The 19,739-nt window shown below is 41.7% G+C and overlaps 1 protein-coding gene across 1 annotated transcript in view; it reads left to right on the top strand.

Annotated features, from left to right (window-relative positions):
• Positions 1 to 19,739, top strand: part of RAB11FIP4 (RAB11 family interacting protein 4) — a 184,345-nt gene that overhangs the window by 56,045 nt on the left and 108,561 nt on the right. Inside the window, exon 3 of the mRNA XM_026711132.2 lies at positions 17,073 to 17,161. Coding sequence (XP_026566917.2) covers positions 17,073 to 17,161 — 89 coding nt within the window. The remainder of the gene's footprint in view (positions 1 to 17,072; positions 17,162 to 19,739) is intronic.

Here is a 19,739-nt window from a genome sequence, read left to right as displayed (position 1 = left end):
AGCATCCAGGGTTCAGAGCAAAACTTGGCACCATTACTCACAACTCTTGTTCTAAATGTTATTGTTGTTATTTGTTTGCCTTGTTTTATTTTGCTGGGGACAGAAAAATAAAGCACAAGGGACAGGAAACTGCCGCATGTGTACTCTTCAGTACTTTTGTACAGGAACTAGGACAAAAATTCGCTGCATCTGATGAATAAAGCTGATTTCTAAAAAAAAAAAAGATGCATATGCTGAGAAATGAAAAATAAACAAAAACTGAGGTAAATTTTTTTTTTTTTGTGGGCATGGAATCAAACGTACATCAATATTGTATGTACATCTGATATAATATTTGATGCTGAAGGCCTCAAAGGAGAGTTGGAGGGAAAATAATTAAGCCTACAACTTCATTATTCTAACAGGCATCATTTTTCATGTTTACCATTAAGATAACTCCACACTGAAGTTTTGTACATTGAACCATAATTATTTTCCCTCTGTTTTATGCAGCTCTCATATCCTCTTTCCTGGCACTTAGTTTCCACCAATTTACAAGTGGTCCTTGACTCACAATCACAGCTGGACCCAGAATTTCAGTAGCTAAAGGATGCAGTCATTTAGCGAGTTATTACTTGATCTGAGTCTATGACCATTTTCCCATGGTCCTTAAGTAAATTGCATGGTTGTTAAGTGAATCACATGGTGATTAAGTGAATCTGGCTTCCTCAATTGATTTTGCTTGTCAGAAGGCAGTTGAGAAGATTGCAGATGTGATCCTGGGATGGAAAGATACTTGCAACCATCATAAAAGTGAGCTGGTTGCCAAGCACCTGAGTTGTGATTATATGACCATAAGGGGGTAGTGTGATCATTGTGATCATTGTTACTTTGAGAATGGGTTCTAAGTCCCTTTTTCTGAGGCTGTTGTACTTTTGAACCATCATGAAATGTTCAGTTGTATGTCAAGGATCATCAGTAGTTGGGATTTGAATTTTCTAATTTCTTCGTCAGTGTTCATTTTTTCTTAAAACCCAGAGCTGACACAACCAGATAATTGTCTGTCTCCTGCTTAGAATCTTTTAAAGTTGTATATGTTCCACTGATTGTCCCAGTACTTCATCATAAACAATCAGAGTGCTCCTGTTTTATATATATATTTGAAATAAACCAACCTATTTCTAAGTTTATACTCAACAGCTTCTGAACACAATCTGATTGATTCTTGGGCCTCAAAATGGCTGAGTCTCCTTTTCTGTACGTGTATAGCTTGTTCCCACCAATTCATTCATTCATGTCAGTTAACTTTCCACCCGCAGATTGCATTTGTTCAGTATGTTGCACATTTTTTCTCCAAACTCATCCTTGATTTTTCCATTATCACTCTTTAATGGGCCATAATAGGCAACTAGGGGCCTTGATGGCTCAGCAATTGAAGACACTGAATTTGTTAGCTGGGTTTGAGACCCAAGCACCATATGACAGGATGAGTTCCCATTACTTGCCCCAGTTCCTGCCCACCTAACAGTTTGAAAGCATGCAAATGTGAGTAGATAAATAGGTACCACTTTGGTGGGAAGGTAACAGCATTCTGTGTGCCTTTGGTATATAGCCATGCTGGTGCATAGTCATAACCACAGAAAATGTCTTTGGACAACGCTGGCTCTCTCAGCTAAGAAATGGAAATGAACACTGTTCCACAGAGTTGGATACCACTGGATAGGGGAAACCTTTACCTTATCTTTACCTAACAGGCAACTAGTGCCAACCTATGAATTTTGACTTTTACGCACACTCACAAGAACGTATACCAATTGATATTTCATTTGTATAATTTTTTTTGCTGTTTTATTCGTACCTCAACCTACTTCTTCACTTCTGCAAAGGTATTCATCAACTCCATAAGTTCAGACTACCTTCGTTCAAATTATACGCTTGCCTTTCCCAAATATACAATATATTTATTTTCCTTTTTCCCCTTATAACTAATTATAACTAATTAGTTCCCCCCTTATAACTAACCACTTTATTTTCATGTCTAAACCACAGTTAATGTCTAAACCACCAAAGGAAAGAGTAGATAAGGTAACCAGTCTTTATGGTACCCAAACTACATGCCACAATCCCTGATAAGGAGTCAGGTTTGCTCATTTTGTCTAGGATGCAGCAACCATAGCTAGCTTACTTTTGAGGGAGATAGGCAGTTAAAAATATGAAATGTAAATAAGTAAATAAATAAATATATAATCCAAGGATGCTTATATTATCTATTCTATGGCTCTGCAATCTAGCAATAAAGTTCAAGCCAAGGCACTGTGACATGTACCTACCACCAATAAAGAGATACTGCAGTCTCTTACCATATTCTGTCTCAGATTATGCTAAAGAATTTGCCAAACTTGTAACCCTTGATCTCCCAATTTCACCCTTACCCTGCCTTGAGGTTTCTTAGACAAAGTAAGGAATAAAACAAAACACATTCTCCCTCTAGTGGCCACGTTTATCCTCTCTCCTCCTATGAAGGGAAAGAGCAGTTAGGATTTTTTTTACATGATAAATTTGCCTCATTTGCTGACTGGGAAATGTAGTTTGCAAACATTAGCTTCCTTTTCTTTTGAAATTCCCTCCCTGTCATCTGAGGCTTAGAAAGCCGAACGAATGAAGATTCATTCCCCACAGCTTCTGATTCTTCCATCGGAAAAAAAATAAGTATTTCAGTATAAGTGAAATTCTTTCTTTCCTGCGACTGCATAATCACATATTCTAAGAACCATTTCCATATTGTAGAGAAGCAAGTCCAGGTGTGCAGTCAGGTGTGAACCTGGGAGGACATTGCGGCCAATCCTGCCTCTCTAGCAGTATACTTATGTGGCAAACTTAGTTACCTCTCCTTATGTTTTATCTATATGTAATCATGTATTAACTGCTAATCTTCTTGTGACAAGTATTCGAGAACTATTTCATTTATGCTCCGCCCTTCCCTTGAAGAAGTTGGCATATGTGCCTTTCCTCAATGAAACCTATTAGACATATATGCAATAATAGAAATTCAAAAGTGACTTGACTTAGTGTAATGGCGACTTAAAGTCTTTCTCTCGTGGAATGATAGCGATCGATCTTTTCATTTCTTTGATAAAGAGCCAGTTCAAAGAGTGACAAGGAGAATGTTTCTTCAATACAGATTTTAAATCCAGTAAATTGTAGACTTAGATTCGTCCAAAACATTTCCCCAAACTGCAGATTGATTTGATGATTTAATAAAATGCAAATTGAGAAATCAATAGATGTTTTAATTGAATACATGGCCCTTCAGCAGTTTTCAACAATCCAGATCCTTGTCCCAAAGATGCTTTTTCAAGAAGCAATTGGGCTTTCTGGATGTATCCATTTCCCACAGTGCTGAAGATTATCCTGTAATCTGCAACTCTTACACTGCAAAAACATATGGACTACACAACTCGATCAGGGCAAAGCAATAGACGCAATCTACATAGACTTTTGTAAAGCCTTTGATTCAGTGCTACACGGCAAACTACTCCTAAAACTAAAATCTTACGGGATCTCTGGACACCTACATAACTGGATAGAAGCATTCCTGTCAAACAGACAACAAATGGTCAAAATTGGGAGCATCCTATCAAATTCTGTACCTGTCAACAGTGGTGTTCTCCAAGGTAGTGTTCTAGGACCAACTCTTTTCATACTCTACATGAATGACCTTTGTGACCATATCAAAAGCAACTGCGTTCTCTTCACTGATGATGTAAAGCTATTCAACACCACAGACAATACTGCTACCCTTCAAAAAGACCTTGACTATGTATCAGAATGGTCGAACAAATGGCAACATCAAATCTCAACAAATAAATGCTCTGTCCTACATATTGGCAAAAAAAAAATCAGAAAATAAAATACACGCATCGCAGAACACAAAAATGCAGTCAAAAGAGAAGAAAATACTTCCTCCCTCTTCCAGCACCTTAAAGCCACAGGACATGAAATTAATTTCAAAGGAACCAAATTAATATCCAACACTGAACACTCCAGCAAGAGAATAATCAGGGAAGCCATTGAGATAGAGAAACACCCCCATAACATGAATAGACGGGACGATACCTCCCGCCTACCAGACATCTGGAAGCTAGCCCTCACCAACAAACGAGTCCCAGCCACGAAAACCAACACCAGACCTGAAACAACACGGGACACCACCACCAATCCCCCTCATCAGGCCCAAGCCCATCCTATAAACAAAGGACAACCACCATCCAGAAAACAGACCATGGCTGCCTCACCAGCTGTCGCACCCCCCAACCCCAAAACCAAACAAGCTGACACACGCCAAGAACACAGACCCAGACCCCAAACTCGGAGCCAGACTAAAACCCAGAATGCTACATCACAGCCACCCGCTCAGGATATCACATCAGAAAACTCAGGAAATTACACCACAAGAACTCAGGAAGTTGCAACACAGCAAATGACCCAGGATATCACAACACAAGACCAAGGATACCACAGCAATAAATCTCACAAGGTCATCACACAACCCATTACCCAAGCCATTACTACACAGGAGGCTAATGGAAAAAAGATCACTACAAAACAAACGACCCAGGAGATTACAGCACAAGATCCAGGATATTTCCACAACAAAACTCACAAGGCCATCACACAGCTCATTATACCAACATCAACTCCATCAACAAATCAAGCAGCCAACCAGCCCAGCACACCAGCCCCCCCCCAGTATTTATAGAGAGACGGCAGCTCCTGCTTGCACTGCTTGCACTGGCATGAAACCGAAAGCACTAGCCTGAGGATGGCGAGTGGGACCTCACCAAAATGTCACCAAGATACTCTTAATCTTACACGGGAAAAGACCGGAACATACCTAGACCTATATTTAATATATATATTTATATGTTAAAACTCAAACGGCTGTGAAAGTCTGACTCACAGACGAACACAATACAGAAGCCTCATGATGGCAGATGAGATTCTGCCAAAACGTTGCTACAACTTTAAAAGCACAACTACAATGACGTGGGAATATACCCGAACAAAGCTGAATACCATAAATACATACATACATACATACATACATACTTACATGTATGGTATTCAGCTTTGTTCGGGTATTTTCCCATGTCATTAGTTGTGCTAAGTAAAGCAGCTCAGAATCTCATCTGCCATCATGAGATTCTATTGTGTCTGTGAGTCAGACTCTACTCTTACTCACAGACGAACACAATACAGAAGCCTGATGATGGCAGATGAGATTCTGCCAAAACGTTGCTACAACTTTAAAAGCACAACTATAATGACGTGGGAAAATACCCAAACAAAGCTGAATACCATACATATAAGTACCCACGAAAACTTAAGAATACGCACACACACACACACACACACACACACACCATGTTTCTCATATAATAAGACCGGGTCTTATTTTTTTTTGAGCCCCGAAAAATGGCTAGGCCGTCTTTTTTGGGGTGACTTAACTCCCTCTTTGCATCTTTGAGCAGGCGAGCAGCGATGGCTTGGATGTTGACCTCGGCGTTGGTGGGGCACTTTGTATCAGGGTCAACACAGGCAGCACCATATCCGGGTATGCAACAAAAGTACTTCCTAATGGCAAGCCCCCCACCATTCCCCCCCATTTCACATGTTTTAATATAGGCCTTAATTTGGGGGGAGGGGCTTAATTTCATTTCATGCCTATAAAACATGCTGGGACTTCCTATTGGGGGAGGCCATATTGTTGGAGAAACAGTGTATATATATGTTATGACTCCCCTTCGAAATTCAAACAAACAAAACAGAAAGCAGCCGTTTCACAATTAAATCAAACGGAAAGAAGTCTTACAAGATAACGGCTGGCAGAAACCACAGCATAAATCTTTACTCTGTCCGGCAAACCAGTCCTGGCAATAAATCCTCAGCTTCAGAGCTCTTTGCTGTAACGTCCTCACTCAAATAGTCATTTTGTTCCTGGCGAAATGTACCAGCCCAGATGTGTCCTTTTATACTCATTAAGGCCACGTGCTAATTTACTGACTTGCCCTTCTCATTTGCTCCAGCTGATTTTGCCTTTTCAACCGTCTTCTATTTTTTACATTTAACCACAAATTTTCCAAGTTCTCATCTCCACTAGAAGACTCTCTCAAAACTTCCCTGTCAGCCATTCCCGGCTGTTGATCAGATAAGGAACCAGAGGAGGTCAAAGGTCCTGACAATTCTAATACATCAGGTCTGTCGTCCTTTGTCACGTCCATCTCCTCATCCTGGTTATCAGTCCAATCAGTAAGCCAGGCTGGTTCATATTGTTCTGACATAACCTCTTCACTTGAACTCATATCAATCACAGGAGCTGAATCCAAGCCCGGAACCACAACATATATATATGTGGATCTTTGGTTATTCGGGTTTTCTCCCATAAAATTGGAAGTATCTAGGCGACGTTTCGATGAAGTCTCATTCATCATCTTCAGGCTCGTTCATCATCTTCGTGGTTGTGCCACATCTTCATGGTGGGCGTCAGTTCGCCTCATGTATGTGTCGGAGGGGTTTGAAGCGGGTAGTGATACAGCTGCGGTACGGCTTCTGGTCTGTGGTTGTGTCTCATCTTCTGTGTGGATGTGAGTCTGCTTTCTACGTGGAAGTATGGTGGTAGCATCTTGTGTGGCCCATGTAGGTGTGGGTCTGGTGTCATTCTTCATGTTAGGTACTCGTTTGTTCATGAGGGCAGGTTTCCAAATGGCTGGTAGGCGGGAGGTATCATCTCGTTTATTCATGCTGTGTGGGCGTTTTTCTATCTCTATGGCTTCTCTGATTATTCTGTTGAAGTGTTCAGTTTTGGCGATAGTTCTGGTATTTTTAAAGTCCCCAAGCCCCCACCTGAACAGAACACACCCCCACCCAATCAGAACATAGCCAAGCCCCCGCCCAATCAAGTCACACCCCCACTAGCAGTTAAAAGGAAGAATCAGCTGCAAGCTCACATTACTTCGAGAAGCACAAAGCCAAAGACACAAGCCTGAAGATGATGAATGAGACTTCATCGAAACGTCGCCTAGATACTTCCAATTTTACGCGGGAGAAAACCTGATTAACCAAAGATCCACATACAAATACCCGCGAAAACCTCAGAAAACAAATATATATATATATATATGGATGGATCTTTGGTTGTTCGGGTTTTCTCCCGCGTAAGATTCAAGTATCTAGGCAACGTTTGATGAAGTCTCATTCATCATCTTCAGGCTTCTGTCTCCGGCTCTGTGCTTCTCAGAGTAATGTGAGATTGCAGCTGCTTCCTCCTTTTAACTGCCAGTGGGGTGGGACTTGATTGGGTGGGGCTTGGCTGTGTTCTGATTGGGTGGGGGTGTGTTCTCATTGGTAGGGGTTTGGCTGTGTTCTGATTGGTTGGGGGTTAGCCGTGTTCTGATTGGTTGGAGGCGTGTTCTGTTCAGGTGGGGGCTTGGTTGTGCTCAGGTTAGTCTTAGTTGCTGGGGGATTTGAGCTGGTGGGTTGTGATCTTGCTGTTTGGCTTCGAGTTCGTGGTCCTTCTGCATCTTCATAGTGGGTGTCGGTTTGCTTCATGTATGGCTCGGAGGGGTTTGAAGTGGGTAGTGATGCAGCTGCCGTGCAGCTTCTGGTCCATGGTCGTGTCTCATCTTCTGAGTGGGTGGGAGTCTGTTTTCTACATGGAAGTGTGGTGGTGGCATCTTGTGTGGCTCTCATGGGTGTGGGTCTGGTGTCCTTCTTCATGTTAGGTACTCGTCTGTTCATGAGGGCGGGTTTCCAAATGGCTGGAAGGCGGGAGGTGTCATCTCGTTTGTTCATGCTGTGTGGGCGTTTTTCTATCTCTATGGCTTCTCTGATTATTCTGCTGTTGAAGTGTTCGGTTTTGGCGATAGTTCTGGTATTTTTAAAATCAATTTCATGTCCTGTGGCTTTGAGGTGTTGGACCAGGGAAGAGGTCGTTTCTTCTTTTTTGATTGAGTTCTTATGTTCTTCAATGCGTGCACTTATTCTTCTGTTAGTTTGTCCAATGTATGTGGTAGGGCAGGCAGTGCAGGGATTTCATATACTCCTTGGTTTTCTAATTCGATTTTGTCTTTGGGGTTTCTTAGGATGGTGGATATTTTTCTGTTTGTGCAGAATGCTGTTTTGATGTTGTGTTTTTGGAGGATCTTGCTAATTTTGTCTGTAGTGCCTTTTATATATGGGAGGAGGGCTTTGCCGTTTTCTTGTTCTCTGTCTTGGATTTTGGTTGGGGTTTCTTTTTGGATTAGGTGGGTAATCTTCTTTCTTTGGAATCCATTGGCTGCAAGTACGTTGGTGAGAGTGTGTAGTTCGGTTTTTTGGTGTTGTTCATCGGCTAAGCATTTTGTTCTGGAGATGAGTGTCTTGGTTACGGAATTGATCTGTGCTGGGTGGTGGTGTGAGAGTGCATGTAGATAGCGGTTAGTATGTGTTTTCTTCTGGTAGATGGTGTGTCCTAGGGAGCCATTGGATCCCCCCCACAGCCACACATGAAACAAACAGTGCACAACATCTCAGACAAGATCCTCACTGAAGCTGAAACCAAGGTCCTTTCAAAAGGATTCAACTTTGCTGTCGCTCCCAAACACATCCCCACAGAAACCATCATATGCGGAGTTGAAACCAGCCTGACCAAAACCAACCCTGATGATGCTAACAAAATCAGACTTGAAATCACCAACATCCTCTGCACTAGCAAACCACCCAAAAGCAACTTATCCAAAGAAGAACGAACTGCACTACTTAACCTGAAAGAAGACACCAGCATAATAATTCTACCAGCAGACAAGGGCAATGCGACAGTGGTTATGAACACATCTGACTACCAAACCAAGTTAACCAACCTACTCCAAGACCCCGCATACAAACCCCTAAAGACAGACCCCACCACCTACCTAGAAAAAACTACCAAATCCAAAATAAAAGCCTCCCCCATCAGTGAAGAAATCCAGCAACGAATCATACCCAGAGAAAAATCATCCAGATGCCCCAAGCTTTATGGTCTCCCCAAAATACACAAAGAAGGAACCCCACTCAGACCAATAGTCAGCTCCATAGGCTCACCTCTACAAAACCTAGCCAAATTTCTCGCCAAACAACTACAACCTTATGCAGAATCCATCAACTCACACGTAAGAAACTCATTCCAATTCATCGAGATCATAAAGAAACAAAACTTACAACCTAGCGACCTACTAGTAAGCTTCGATGTCATATCCCTCTTCACACAAGTGCCAATAAAAGAAGCCTTGACAGCCATCCAAAACAAATACAACCCCCAAGCACATCCTAGATCTAACCAACCACTGCCTATCCAATACATACTTCACCTACAATGGACAAAAATACAAACAAATAGAAGGAGCACCCATGGGATCACCCCTCTCACCTGTCATCGCAAACCTCTACATGGAACACTTTGAAACACAAGCTCTAGAAAAATACGACCACAAACCCAAACTCTGGCTCAGATACGTAGATGACACCTTCATAATCTGGCCACATGGGAAAGAAAAACCGAACAACTTCCTCACACACCTCAACAGCCTACACCCCAAAATACAATTCACCATGGAAACAGAAGCCAACAACCAACTTCCTTCCTAGATGTCTTGGTATACAAAAGATCCAATGGCTCCCTAGGACACACCATCTACCAGAAGAAAACACATACTAACCGCTATCTACATGCACTCTCACACCACCACCCAGCACAGATCAATTCCGTAACCAAGACACTCATCTCCAGAACAAAATGCTTAGCCGATGAACAACACCAAAAACCGAACTACACACTCTCACCAACGTACTTGCAGCCAATGGATTCCAAAGAAAGAAGATTACCCACCTAATCCAAAAAGAAACCCCAACCAAAATCCAAGACAGAGAACAAGAAAACGGCAAAGCCCTCCTCCCATATATAAAAGGCACTACAGACAAAATTAGCAAGATCCTCCAAAAACACAACATCAAAACAGCATTCTGCACAAACAGAAAAATATCCACCATCCTAAGAAACCCCAAAGACAAAATCGAATTAGAAAACCAAGGAGTATATGAAATCCCCTGCACTGCCTGCCCTACCACATACATTGGACAAACTAACAGAAGAATAAGTGCACGCATTGAAGAACATAAGAACTCAATCAAAAAAAAAAGAAGAAACGACCTCTTCCCTGGTCCAACACCTCAAAGCCACAGGACATGAAATTGATTTTAAAAATACCAGAACTATCGCCAAAACCGAACACTTCAACAGCAGAATAATCAGAGAAGCCATAGAGATAGAAAAACGCCCACACAGCATGAACAAACGAGATGACACCTCCCGCCTTCCAGCCATTTGGAAACCCGCCCTCATGAACAGACGAGTACCTAACATGAAGAAGGACACCAGACCCACACCCATGAGAGCCACACAAGATGCCACCACCACACTTCCATGTAGAAAACAGACTCCCACCCACTCAGAAGATGAGACACGACCATGGACCAGAAGCTGCACGGCAGCTGCATCACTACCCACTTCAAACCCCTCCGAGCCATACATGAAGCAAACCGACACCCACTATGAAGATGCAGAAGGACCACGAACTCGAAGCCAAACAGCAAGATCACAACTCACCAGCTCAAATCCCCAGCAACTAAGACTAACCTGAGCACAACCAAGCCCCCACCTGAACAGAACACGCCTCCAACCAATCAGAACACGGCTAACCCCCAACCAATCAGAACACAGCCAAACCCCTACCAATGAGAACACACCCCACCCAATCAGAACACAGCCAAGCCCCCACCCAATCAAGTCCCACCCCACTGGCAGTTAAAAGGAGGAAGCAGCTGCAATCTCACATTACTCTGAGAAGCACAGAGCCGGAGACAGAAGCCTGAAGATGATGAATGAGACTTCATCGAAACGTTGCCTAGATACTTCGAATCTTACGCGGGAGAAAACCCGAACAACCAAAGATCCACATACAAATACCCATGAGAACCTCAGAAAACAAATATATATATATATATATATATATATATATATATATATATATATATGTATGTATGTATATGTATGTATGTATATGTATATGTATATGTATATGTGTGTGTGTGTGTGTGTATGTATGGTATTCAGCTTTGTTCGGGTATTTTCCCATGTCATTATAGTTGTGCTTTTAAAGTTGTAGCAACGTTTCAGCAGAATCTCATCTGCCATCATCAGGCTTCTGTACTGTGTTCTGTCTGTGAAGCCTGATGATGGCAGATTTGATTCTGCTGAAACGTTGCTACAACTTTAAAAGCACAACTATAAGGACGTGGGAAAATACCCGAACAAAGCTGAATACCATACACACACACACTTATTTATTGGATTTTTATCCTTCCTTAGTTTATAGGTAATTCAGGGTAGCAAAAGTACACTGTACTCCTTCCTCCTCCCGTTGTCCCCAAAACAACAACCCTTGTGAGGTGGCTTTGGTTGAGAGAGCGATTGCCCAAAATCACCCAGCCTGTTTTCATGCCTAAAGTGGAACTAGAATTCACCACCTCCAGGTTTCTAGACCAGCACCTTGACCAAACTGGCTCTACAGGCAAAGTACTATGTTGGGTGGGGATCACGGGCATTGATTTCAACCTATCTAGAGGGAGTCAAGCTGGAGAAAACTCATGAAGGAGAAACAAATGTTCAGATACAAATCACTCATTTGTCTTCCATGGAACGGGATAGATGGAAATTAAACCATCATATAAGACTTTGGACAATTGAATTGCTTTATTATGGCCACATGGTTTCTTTAATATCTTATGCAAAGAAGAGTTTGACTGATGGCTGGGATTATTCTAGCAATGATGAATGATAGCAATGGACGCGCTCCATTTATTCTGTTTACACATGTTATTAGATGCTTGTTGGGGTTTTTTTTCTCCTTTTTCTGATAACTCACATTAATAAATGTGCTTCCTTCCCTCCCCCAATTCTCCCTTGCAGTGTGCGTGGCAGCTTATACTGAGCTCATTTATGCTTTAACGACTCTCCTGAGATACAGTGGCAGGAGACAGCTGTGTGACTAATGAGCTTTTGTTGTTAACATCTAAAGAGTATAAACAGAAAAATAAATTACCTCCTGCCACAGAAGCACGGGAAATCTACTGTAGAGAAGGGATTGGGGGAAGAGTGAGGAGAACCATCATTCAATTTGTAATGATAATTTCCATGCAACTCAAAGAGCTCATGTGTGTAGAACTAATTTAATACTCACCGGATTATACACATGGAGACTTTTCCCTAATACAACATTTCCGATATTTTACCCAGTTCACAGTTCATCAAGCTTTGAATGTCAAAGCTAGCATTTATCGTGATACAAACAGGGATCGGCAACGTGTTTTCCCATCGGGGTCCACGTGATGTTGCTTTAATCTCATTCTTAGCCTGTGAGTAAGATAGACATAAGTCATCCTTCTCTCTACAAGTGTTTAAGTAATTTCCCCTCCTTTACTGCATCCAGTGGCAGTCCCAAGGTATATAAAACCAGCTAAATTTGGCCATCCTTTGCATCAGAGGTGAAGTTAGTGGCAGGATGGAATATGGCTTCCAAAGCTCGGAATTACTGATTGGAATGGAGGTTTGCTGGAACGCTGACATTTAGGTGACCAGAGGCAAATGGGATTAATGTAATGCTTATTGGCTGTTTCAGTGTCATGTGACTACACTCGCTTCCTCCAGTCAGTCTTGTTTACTGCATTTCTCCTGATATATATGAATACAACGTGTGTAAACTGCAAAAGAAACTACTTATAAAGGCTTGAAATGGCATAATAGCAGAATATTGGGACCTCTGTCCCTTCATTCCCAATACAGGTAGTCATCGACTTAAGACCGCCATTCAGCCCAAAAGTTCTATTGCTAACAACAGAAAACAGAAAAAACAAAAATGAAACTCTTCTTAAGTGACTTTTGCTCCACTTTACGGCCTTCCTTGCCACATTTGTTAAGTGAATCACTTCAGTTGTAAAATTAGTAATGCGGTTGTTAAGTGAATCTGGATTCCCCACTGACTTTTCTTGTCAGAGGGGCACAAAAGTGGATCACATGACCCAGGGACCCTGCAACCGACATAAATATGAGTCAGTTGCCAAGCGTCTGAATTTTGATCACGTGACCTTAGAGATGCCACAATGGTCGTAAGTGTGAAAAATGGTCATAAATAACTTTTTTCATGGCAATTGTAACTTTGAATGGTCACTAGACAAATTGTGGTAAGCTGTGGACTACATGTGCTTTCCAGATAGAACATGGAGAAATATAGACATTGGCATGGGTTACTTGTTACCCAGATAAAAAGCAATAGAAATAGCATTTAGACGTATATATACCGCTTCACAATGCTTTACAGCCCTCTCTAAGCAAAGTAGAGAATCGGCATATTGCCCCCAACAGTATCAGTCCTTATTTTACTGACATCGGAAGGATGAAAGGCTGAGTCAACCTTGAGCCAGTCAGGATCGAACTCTTGACAGTGGGCAGAGTCAGCCTGCAATACTTCTAACCACTGCGCCACAACGGAATGGTGTTGCAGTACAAATTAAGGAATGGAAAGAAATGGCACTAACGTATGGCAGTTGAACAGGTAGGGCTAGGCTACAATGAAATCTCGAGAGAACAAGGGGCTCCTTTAAAATGGCGCTGGCAGTCTAGTGAACATGCCTGTGTGCTCTCTGGAGAACCATTTATGTTCTGAAACTGAACAGCTGCCCATTGCTATTTCGAGGACATCCAATTCAATGTAGTTGTTAAGGCACCAGGCCAGAAACCATGAGATCGTGAGTTCAAGTCCCACCTTAGGCATGAAAGCCAGATGGGTGATCTTGGGCCAGTCACTCTCTCTCCACCCAACACACTTTACAGGGTTGTTGCTGTTGTGGGGAATAAAGGAGGAGGAAGGGATGTTAGGTATGTTCACTGCCTTGAGTTACTTATAAAATAATAAAGCTGGGATAAAAATCTAATCAATCAATCAATCAATCAATCAATCAATCACTGCTCCAGAGTTATTGTTTCGTAAAAACTCTGTTTATTAAAATCTTTTAATCTGTTTTGTTTCTAGTGGGGTTTGCTGTAAGTGCCCCTATACTGCCATTCTTTTTCTTCTTTCTGTAGGGAGAATTAGTCATGGTTCATTTTTCCTGACATCTCTATACTGATTTTTTTTTAAAAAAAGTTGTTACCTATTTTAGCCAAGCGGCAATAACAGGACAATAAATTTATAAACAAATATATGTGCTTCTGCTTAGGGGGAGAAATAGACTGAAAAACATTGCAATATAATAGCGGTTTTATTCCTGCACCTTCTCCATTTTATCAGTTCTCCCGGAGAAAGAATTTCACATTTTATACAACAGGAATGTTACCCACTGCTTTTAATGTAACCTGCCCTTTTTATGCCCTTTCTTCTGCTCAGTGTGAAAACATAATTATTTTTCTTTCTGAGGGACCAGGGAATTAAGCAACTATATTTAACTTGAAACTGAGACATAGCCATTGGGTTTTCTTTTCTTTTTTTAAAAAAAGAGCAAAGGCTGAATTTATTTATAAAATGCTTTTTCTCGGGGAAACTAAGAAATAGCCAAAAGAGGTAGGCACTCCATAGAGGCAGCAGTGCTTCGCTTCAAGTTACTGTTGGGTATTTTTTAATGAATTAAAAAAAAGTGAGACCTGTAAAACATTAAAAAGTACCATAATTTAGCAACAATATATAGACAGCATGGATTTTTTTTTAAAAAAACTCTACTTTGTGTGATGGAGACTCCAGCATGAGATTAATTGAGCCTGAACAGCGTTAAACTCCCTTCGTCTTTTCATCCAGTTTGTGATGTATTCTTTCTGTGAGATGTGATGCAGTCCTAGAGATGCTCCATGAAAATGGGACCTCTTTAGGCATTCTGTATTTGTGTCTGCTTTGGTTTTCACCTCACCCAATCATAAGAGGTGTAGGAGGGTAAAATGAAAAAAAAAAGTAACGAAGACACTCCCTTAAACCCATGTACTCTTCTAATAAAGGAGAATATTTGAAGCTCAGGGTTGACATGAGGAGGTCCTTGGTGCTCTCTGAACTTGCTTGTTTTCTTGCAGACATTTCATTACCCAAACTAGGTGACATCATCAGTGCTAGTCTAACAAGCTCAGAGAGCACTACAGACCCCTCGCAAAATGCCCCTCCTTGCCACAGGCAAAACACTGCCTACTTCCCTTCAGTGTTCTTCATGTGAAAATTATTTCACTCATTTTTGCCCTTCTATTTATCTTTGTCAGCTTCTGCTTTGTCCATCAACTGCAGCTTCAGAACCCTTGTTGTAAATTATTACTTATGTATTTTTGTTATTAATTATGTATTTATTATAACACCTTTATTATTTTTATTAATAACTCAAGGCAGGGAACTTAACATATACTTCCCCCTCCTCCTATTTTCCCCACAATAACAATCCTGTGAGGTAGATTGTGCTGACAGAAAGGGACTGGCCCAAAGCCAGCCTGCTTTAATGTGAAAGGCGGGACTTGAACTCCCAGTCCTTCAATTTCTAGCCCTGCTGTATTGTCTTCACCATTATGCCAAACTAGTTCTAGTAATACTAACTCTTGTTAGTAATATTTATTCCATTAATCGTCCCTGAAGTGTCCATTTTTAAAAAACGTATTTTCTTAGCCATACCAAGATTGAGGGTTTTTTTTTAAAAAAGAATTGATTTCTTTTTGTGGAGCTTTTTAGTTCCAGTTACATTTTTAAAAATATCATGGCCTGGAACCAAGCTGTAATCCTAGACAAATTGAAAATATTATCTTCAGAGAGATGTGGTTTGAAATGTGAATGAATCAGTAAAAGAAGGAATGAGAATTTAATGTGAAGAGGAAATGGAAGTATTTGTGTACAAGCCAAACAATTCTTTGTGTTGTGTCCTAAAACAAAATAAAATATGACATCCTGCAAATCCTTGCAGGAATTGCACATTGAAATACAAATGTGCTTTATGGCTGCTGGAACTTGGGCAAAATTATTTTGCCAACATTCCAAGATTAAGAAATATTGATTAGATATTGTCCAAGGAATTTAAGACTTTGGATATTAGGCCCAATTAAAACCCTCCATAAAATAGTTTGAAGCAGTATGAAAAACAAATGATCTATTAATTATGATTAGTATATCATTGTAAAGTATAGTTCTTTTAAACATTCTGGTGAGTAGAGGAAATATGATACTCATGAATTTGATAGATGCCTATAGACATAGATAGCAAGAGCAACTTTGCAGACAAACTGGATTTTAATCAACATTGAAATTGATTTTGAGCAAACCTTTATAATCCAGGGATATCCAACCTTCTGAACTTTAAAACAGGTGGACTTCAGTTCTCAGAATTGGTTGGCTGTGGAATTCTGGGAGTTGAAGTTCACAAGTTTTAAAGTTGACAAGGTTAGACACCTTGGGAAGCTCTTCCACTTTTCCTTCTGCCGTGTGACAGCTATAAACACAGGAAGGAGTCTTTCTTTTATTGGAACCAGAGTATGGAACAGCTTACCTCATGAGATCTGGTTGTTTCATAGTTTAGAGATCAATTCAGTTCTTTCAGATATCCATTTAAAAAATATTGCAATATTGCTTTATTTTCCCTCTTTCTTATTTATTTTAAAAACTGATTTATTTTTTCTGTTTTATTGTTATATGGCCTTGTACTGAAGGTTTGTTTTAGAATGGAAAATATAGAATAAATGCATTTATTTATAAACCACACAGTGGAAATCTCATGTGTGAGATTCTTTCATCTATTACACCTTCAGGAAATAATCACGGATTTGTATGCTACAGCTTCTTAAAACTGCGCCCAATCAAACATTGGCTTAGTGTGGAGGCTCAATCCAAAGCAACACATATTATTATACTAGTCATGATTTGCCTCTGTTCTTCAAAGTATTGTCTATCTAACTTATTCTAATGAGGAGGTATTGAAAACTTGTTCCATCCCCCCCCCTTTTTTTTTTCTAGGCTGTGAAGAGTTATTGAAAGATGCTTTATCTGTTGAAAGTCTTGGGCTTCGGCACTGTGAGACAGAATATGTGGATTACTACTATCAGGTAAAAAAATTATGACTTTTTGAATAAAGCCAAAACTCCTTCTATTATTCCATATTCTTTCTCCACTTTCCCCACTTTTATTCACATTATCAAATTGCAATTTGATGAACATGGAATTCACAGCATCAAAACAAAGTCACTGCAAGATTGAAGTGCTTGAAACTTGGGCAGTGTTTCAAAGGCCATGATTATTTGAAATTTCCAGTTTCTGCAGTTTATGCCACAAACCAGAAAGTATGAAGGCACAACCAAGACATGATTGGGGAAACATCCAGAACAACTGAATTTACACAGCTGAACATTCTTTTGTGTTGGGTAGTCCTTTTAGAAATGCTAATGAATGGATTGATTGAGAGATTTGTTAGGTTTCAAAGGAATACTTTTGTTCTTTTGACTGCAACCAGGGGTGAGATTCAAATTTCTTAACAACTGCTTCTGTGGATGTGACTTAATGTGTGGGTGTGGCTTGGTGGTCATGTGACTGGCTGGGTGTGGCTTGCTGGTTGGGTGTGGCTTGGTCACATGACTGGCTGGGCGTGGCTTGATGGTCATGTGACTGGGCGTGACCAACTCAATGTCACTCACATCAAGAGGTGCCTCGCCAGGCCCCTCCCCCCCCAGCCATTCCTTGTCACACCTAGCCTCAGTGTATCTATAGTTCTGTAAGAATGTTGTTCACCTTTTTTGACTTTATTACCTACATACTATAGATGTACTTTCATGGGCCACTTGGGCAAATGCTTTGTCCAAGAGTGTGGTAGGCAACAGGCTTTTAAGGGGCTGCCAGAAAGAGTGGGGGGGCAATGTATTTTCCAAAACACCAGAAGGCAAACAAGAAGCAATGCATGGAAACTGAACAAAGAGAGAAGCAACCTAAGACTAAGGAGAAACTTCCTGACAGTGAGAACAATTAACCAGTGGAACTGCTTGCTACCAGAAGTTTTGGGTGCTCCAACACTGGAGGTTTTTAAGAAAAGACTGGACAGCCATTTCTCTGAAATGGTCTTGGGTTTCCCCCAAGGTCCCTTCTAAGTGTTATTCTGTTATTCTGACACCTTCCCAGGACCTCTACTCAGAGTTTGGCATCCTCAGTTTTCCTGCTTGAGCAGGGGGTTGGACTATAAGACTTCCAAAGTCCCTTTCAATTCTATGAAACACATGTATTTATGCTCTGGACTATAGAAATTGAATGCATGTATTGTAAACCCTGAAAAATACCTGGGCAAAAGAAAGGCAGTAAAATCACTCTAGGTGTAGGGACAGTATAAAATATTAATATATGATAAACAATGGAACAATTAAAAATAATAGTACAGAGTTTTCTCTCTCCCCCCCTTCCTTCTTCTTTTCTTTCTTTCTTTCCTTCTTCCTTCCTTCCTATTTCTTTTTCTTTGTTTCTTCCTTTCTCTTTCTCTCCCATCCTTTCTTTTTTGCTCTTTCTTTCTTGCTCTCTTTTTTCTCTCCCTTTCTCTTTCTTTCTTGCTCTCCCTCTTTCTTGCTCTTTCTTTCTTTCTTTCTTTCTTTCTTTCTTTCTTTCTTTCTTTCTTTCTTTCTTTCTTTCTTTCTTTCTTTCCCTTCCTCTTTCTTTCTTGCTCTCTCTCTTTCTCTCTCTCTCTCTCTCACACACACAAACACACACATACACACGCCTGGTTTGGGATGAACTGAATGATCTGGCAAGCTTCAGTCAGCAGCGGGTGGCGGGAAAAAGAAAAAGGGGGAGGTGGCGTATGGGGCATTGAGCACCCCCTACCCCAGTCCTCTGAAAGGCATGTGTGGTGGCAATGGTGGCGGCTGCAGTGAGGCCTTGAGCACCCCCCCCCCAGCCCTCCCAAAGTACCTCCATGTGCAGCGGCGGCAGCAGCCCTGGCTGCCTCCTATAAGCAGTGCCATCGCCACAGCGCTTCTGTCTGCTTCCTTTCGTTTTGCCCCCAGGAGAAGCAGGCAGAGGCGGTGGAGGCGCTGCAGCAATGGCCCTGCTTACAGGAGACAGCCGGGTCCACTACTGCTACTGCACAAGAAAGTATTTTGAGGTCCGGGAGGGCTGCTCAAGGCCCCACAGCTCACTGTGCCACAGCCACCACATGGTAGGGAGAGGTGGGAAAATGCCGCGTGGCGGTTTAGCCAGCCAGGTGAGCCCAGGGATGGGGGGACAGGTAGGTAGGTCCCAGCCAGTGCCACCAGCAGAATGGGTCCATGCTGGTGGGGAAGCCAGCCAGCCAAGCCCAGGGATGTGGGGGCAGGTAGGTAGGCTGGGTGAGGCCCAGGGAGCCCCAGAGATGACTAGGAGAGGCCCAGGGACAGTGGGGGAGGAGCTAGCATAACTTGTAGGCTTACCTGTGAAGAGACAGGAGCCATTCCCAAAGGGAGGGGGACTTGCAAGCTTTTTGCTCTACCTCAGTGAAAGGCAGACAGCAATGGCTGGCTTGGCGGCTGGGAAAAGCAGGCTGCAGGCATGTCGCACATGCACACGATGTTGTGCATGTGCGATAGGGACTGACTGGGTAGGGAGTGGAGAAGTGGGTGGAGAGGGGCGGGGCCAGCCAGAGGCCTGATTTATCGGTTCTCCAAACTACCA

This window comes from Pseudonaja textilis, chromosome 2 (assembly GCF_049901715.1).
Source record: "Pseudonaja textilis isolate UNSWEBS1 chromosome 2, rPseTex1.2, whole genome shotgun sequence".
Taxonomy (NCBI): Eukaryota; Metazoa; Chordata; class Lepidosauria; order Squamata; family Elapidae; genus Pseudonaja; species Pseudonaja textilis.
This window is presented reverse-complemented; position numbering and strand designations above follow the sequence as displayed.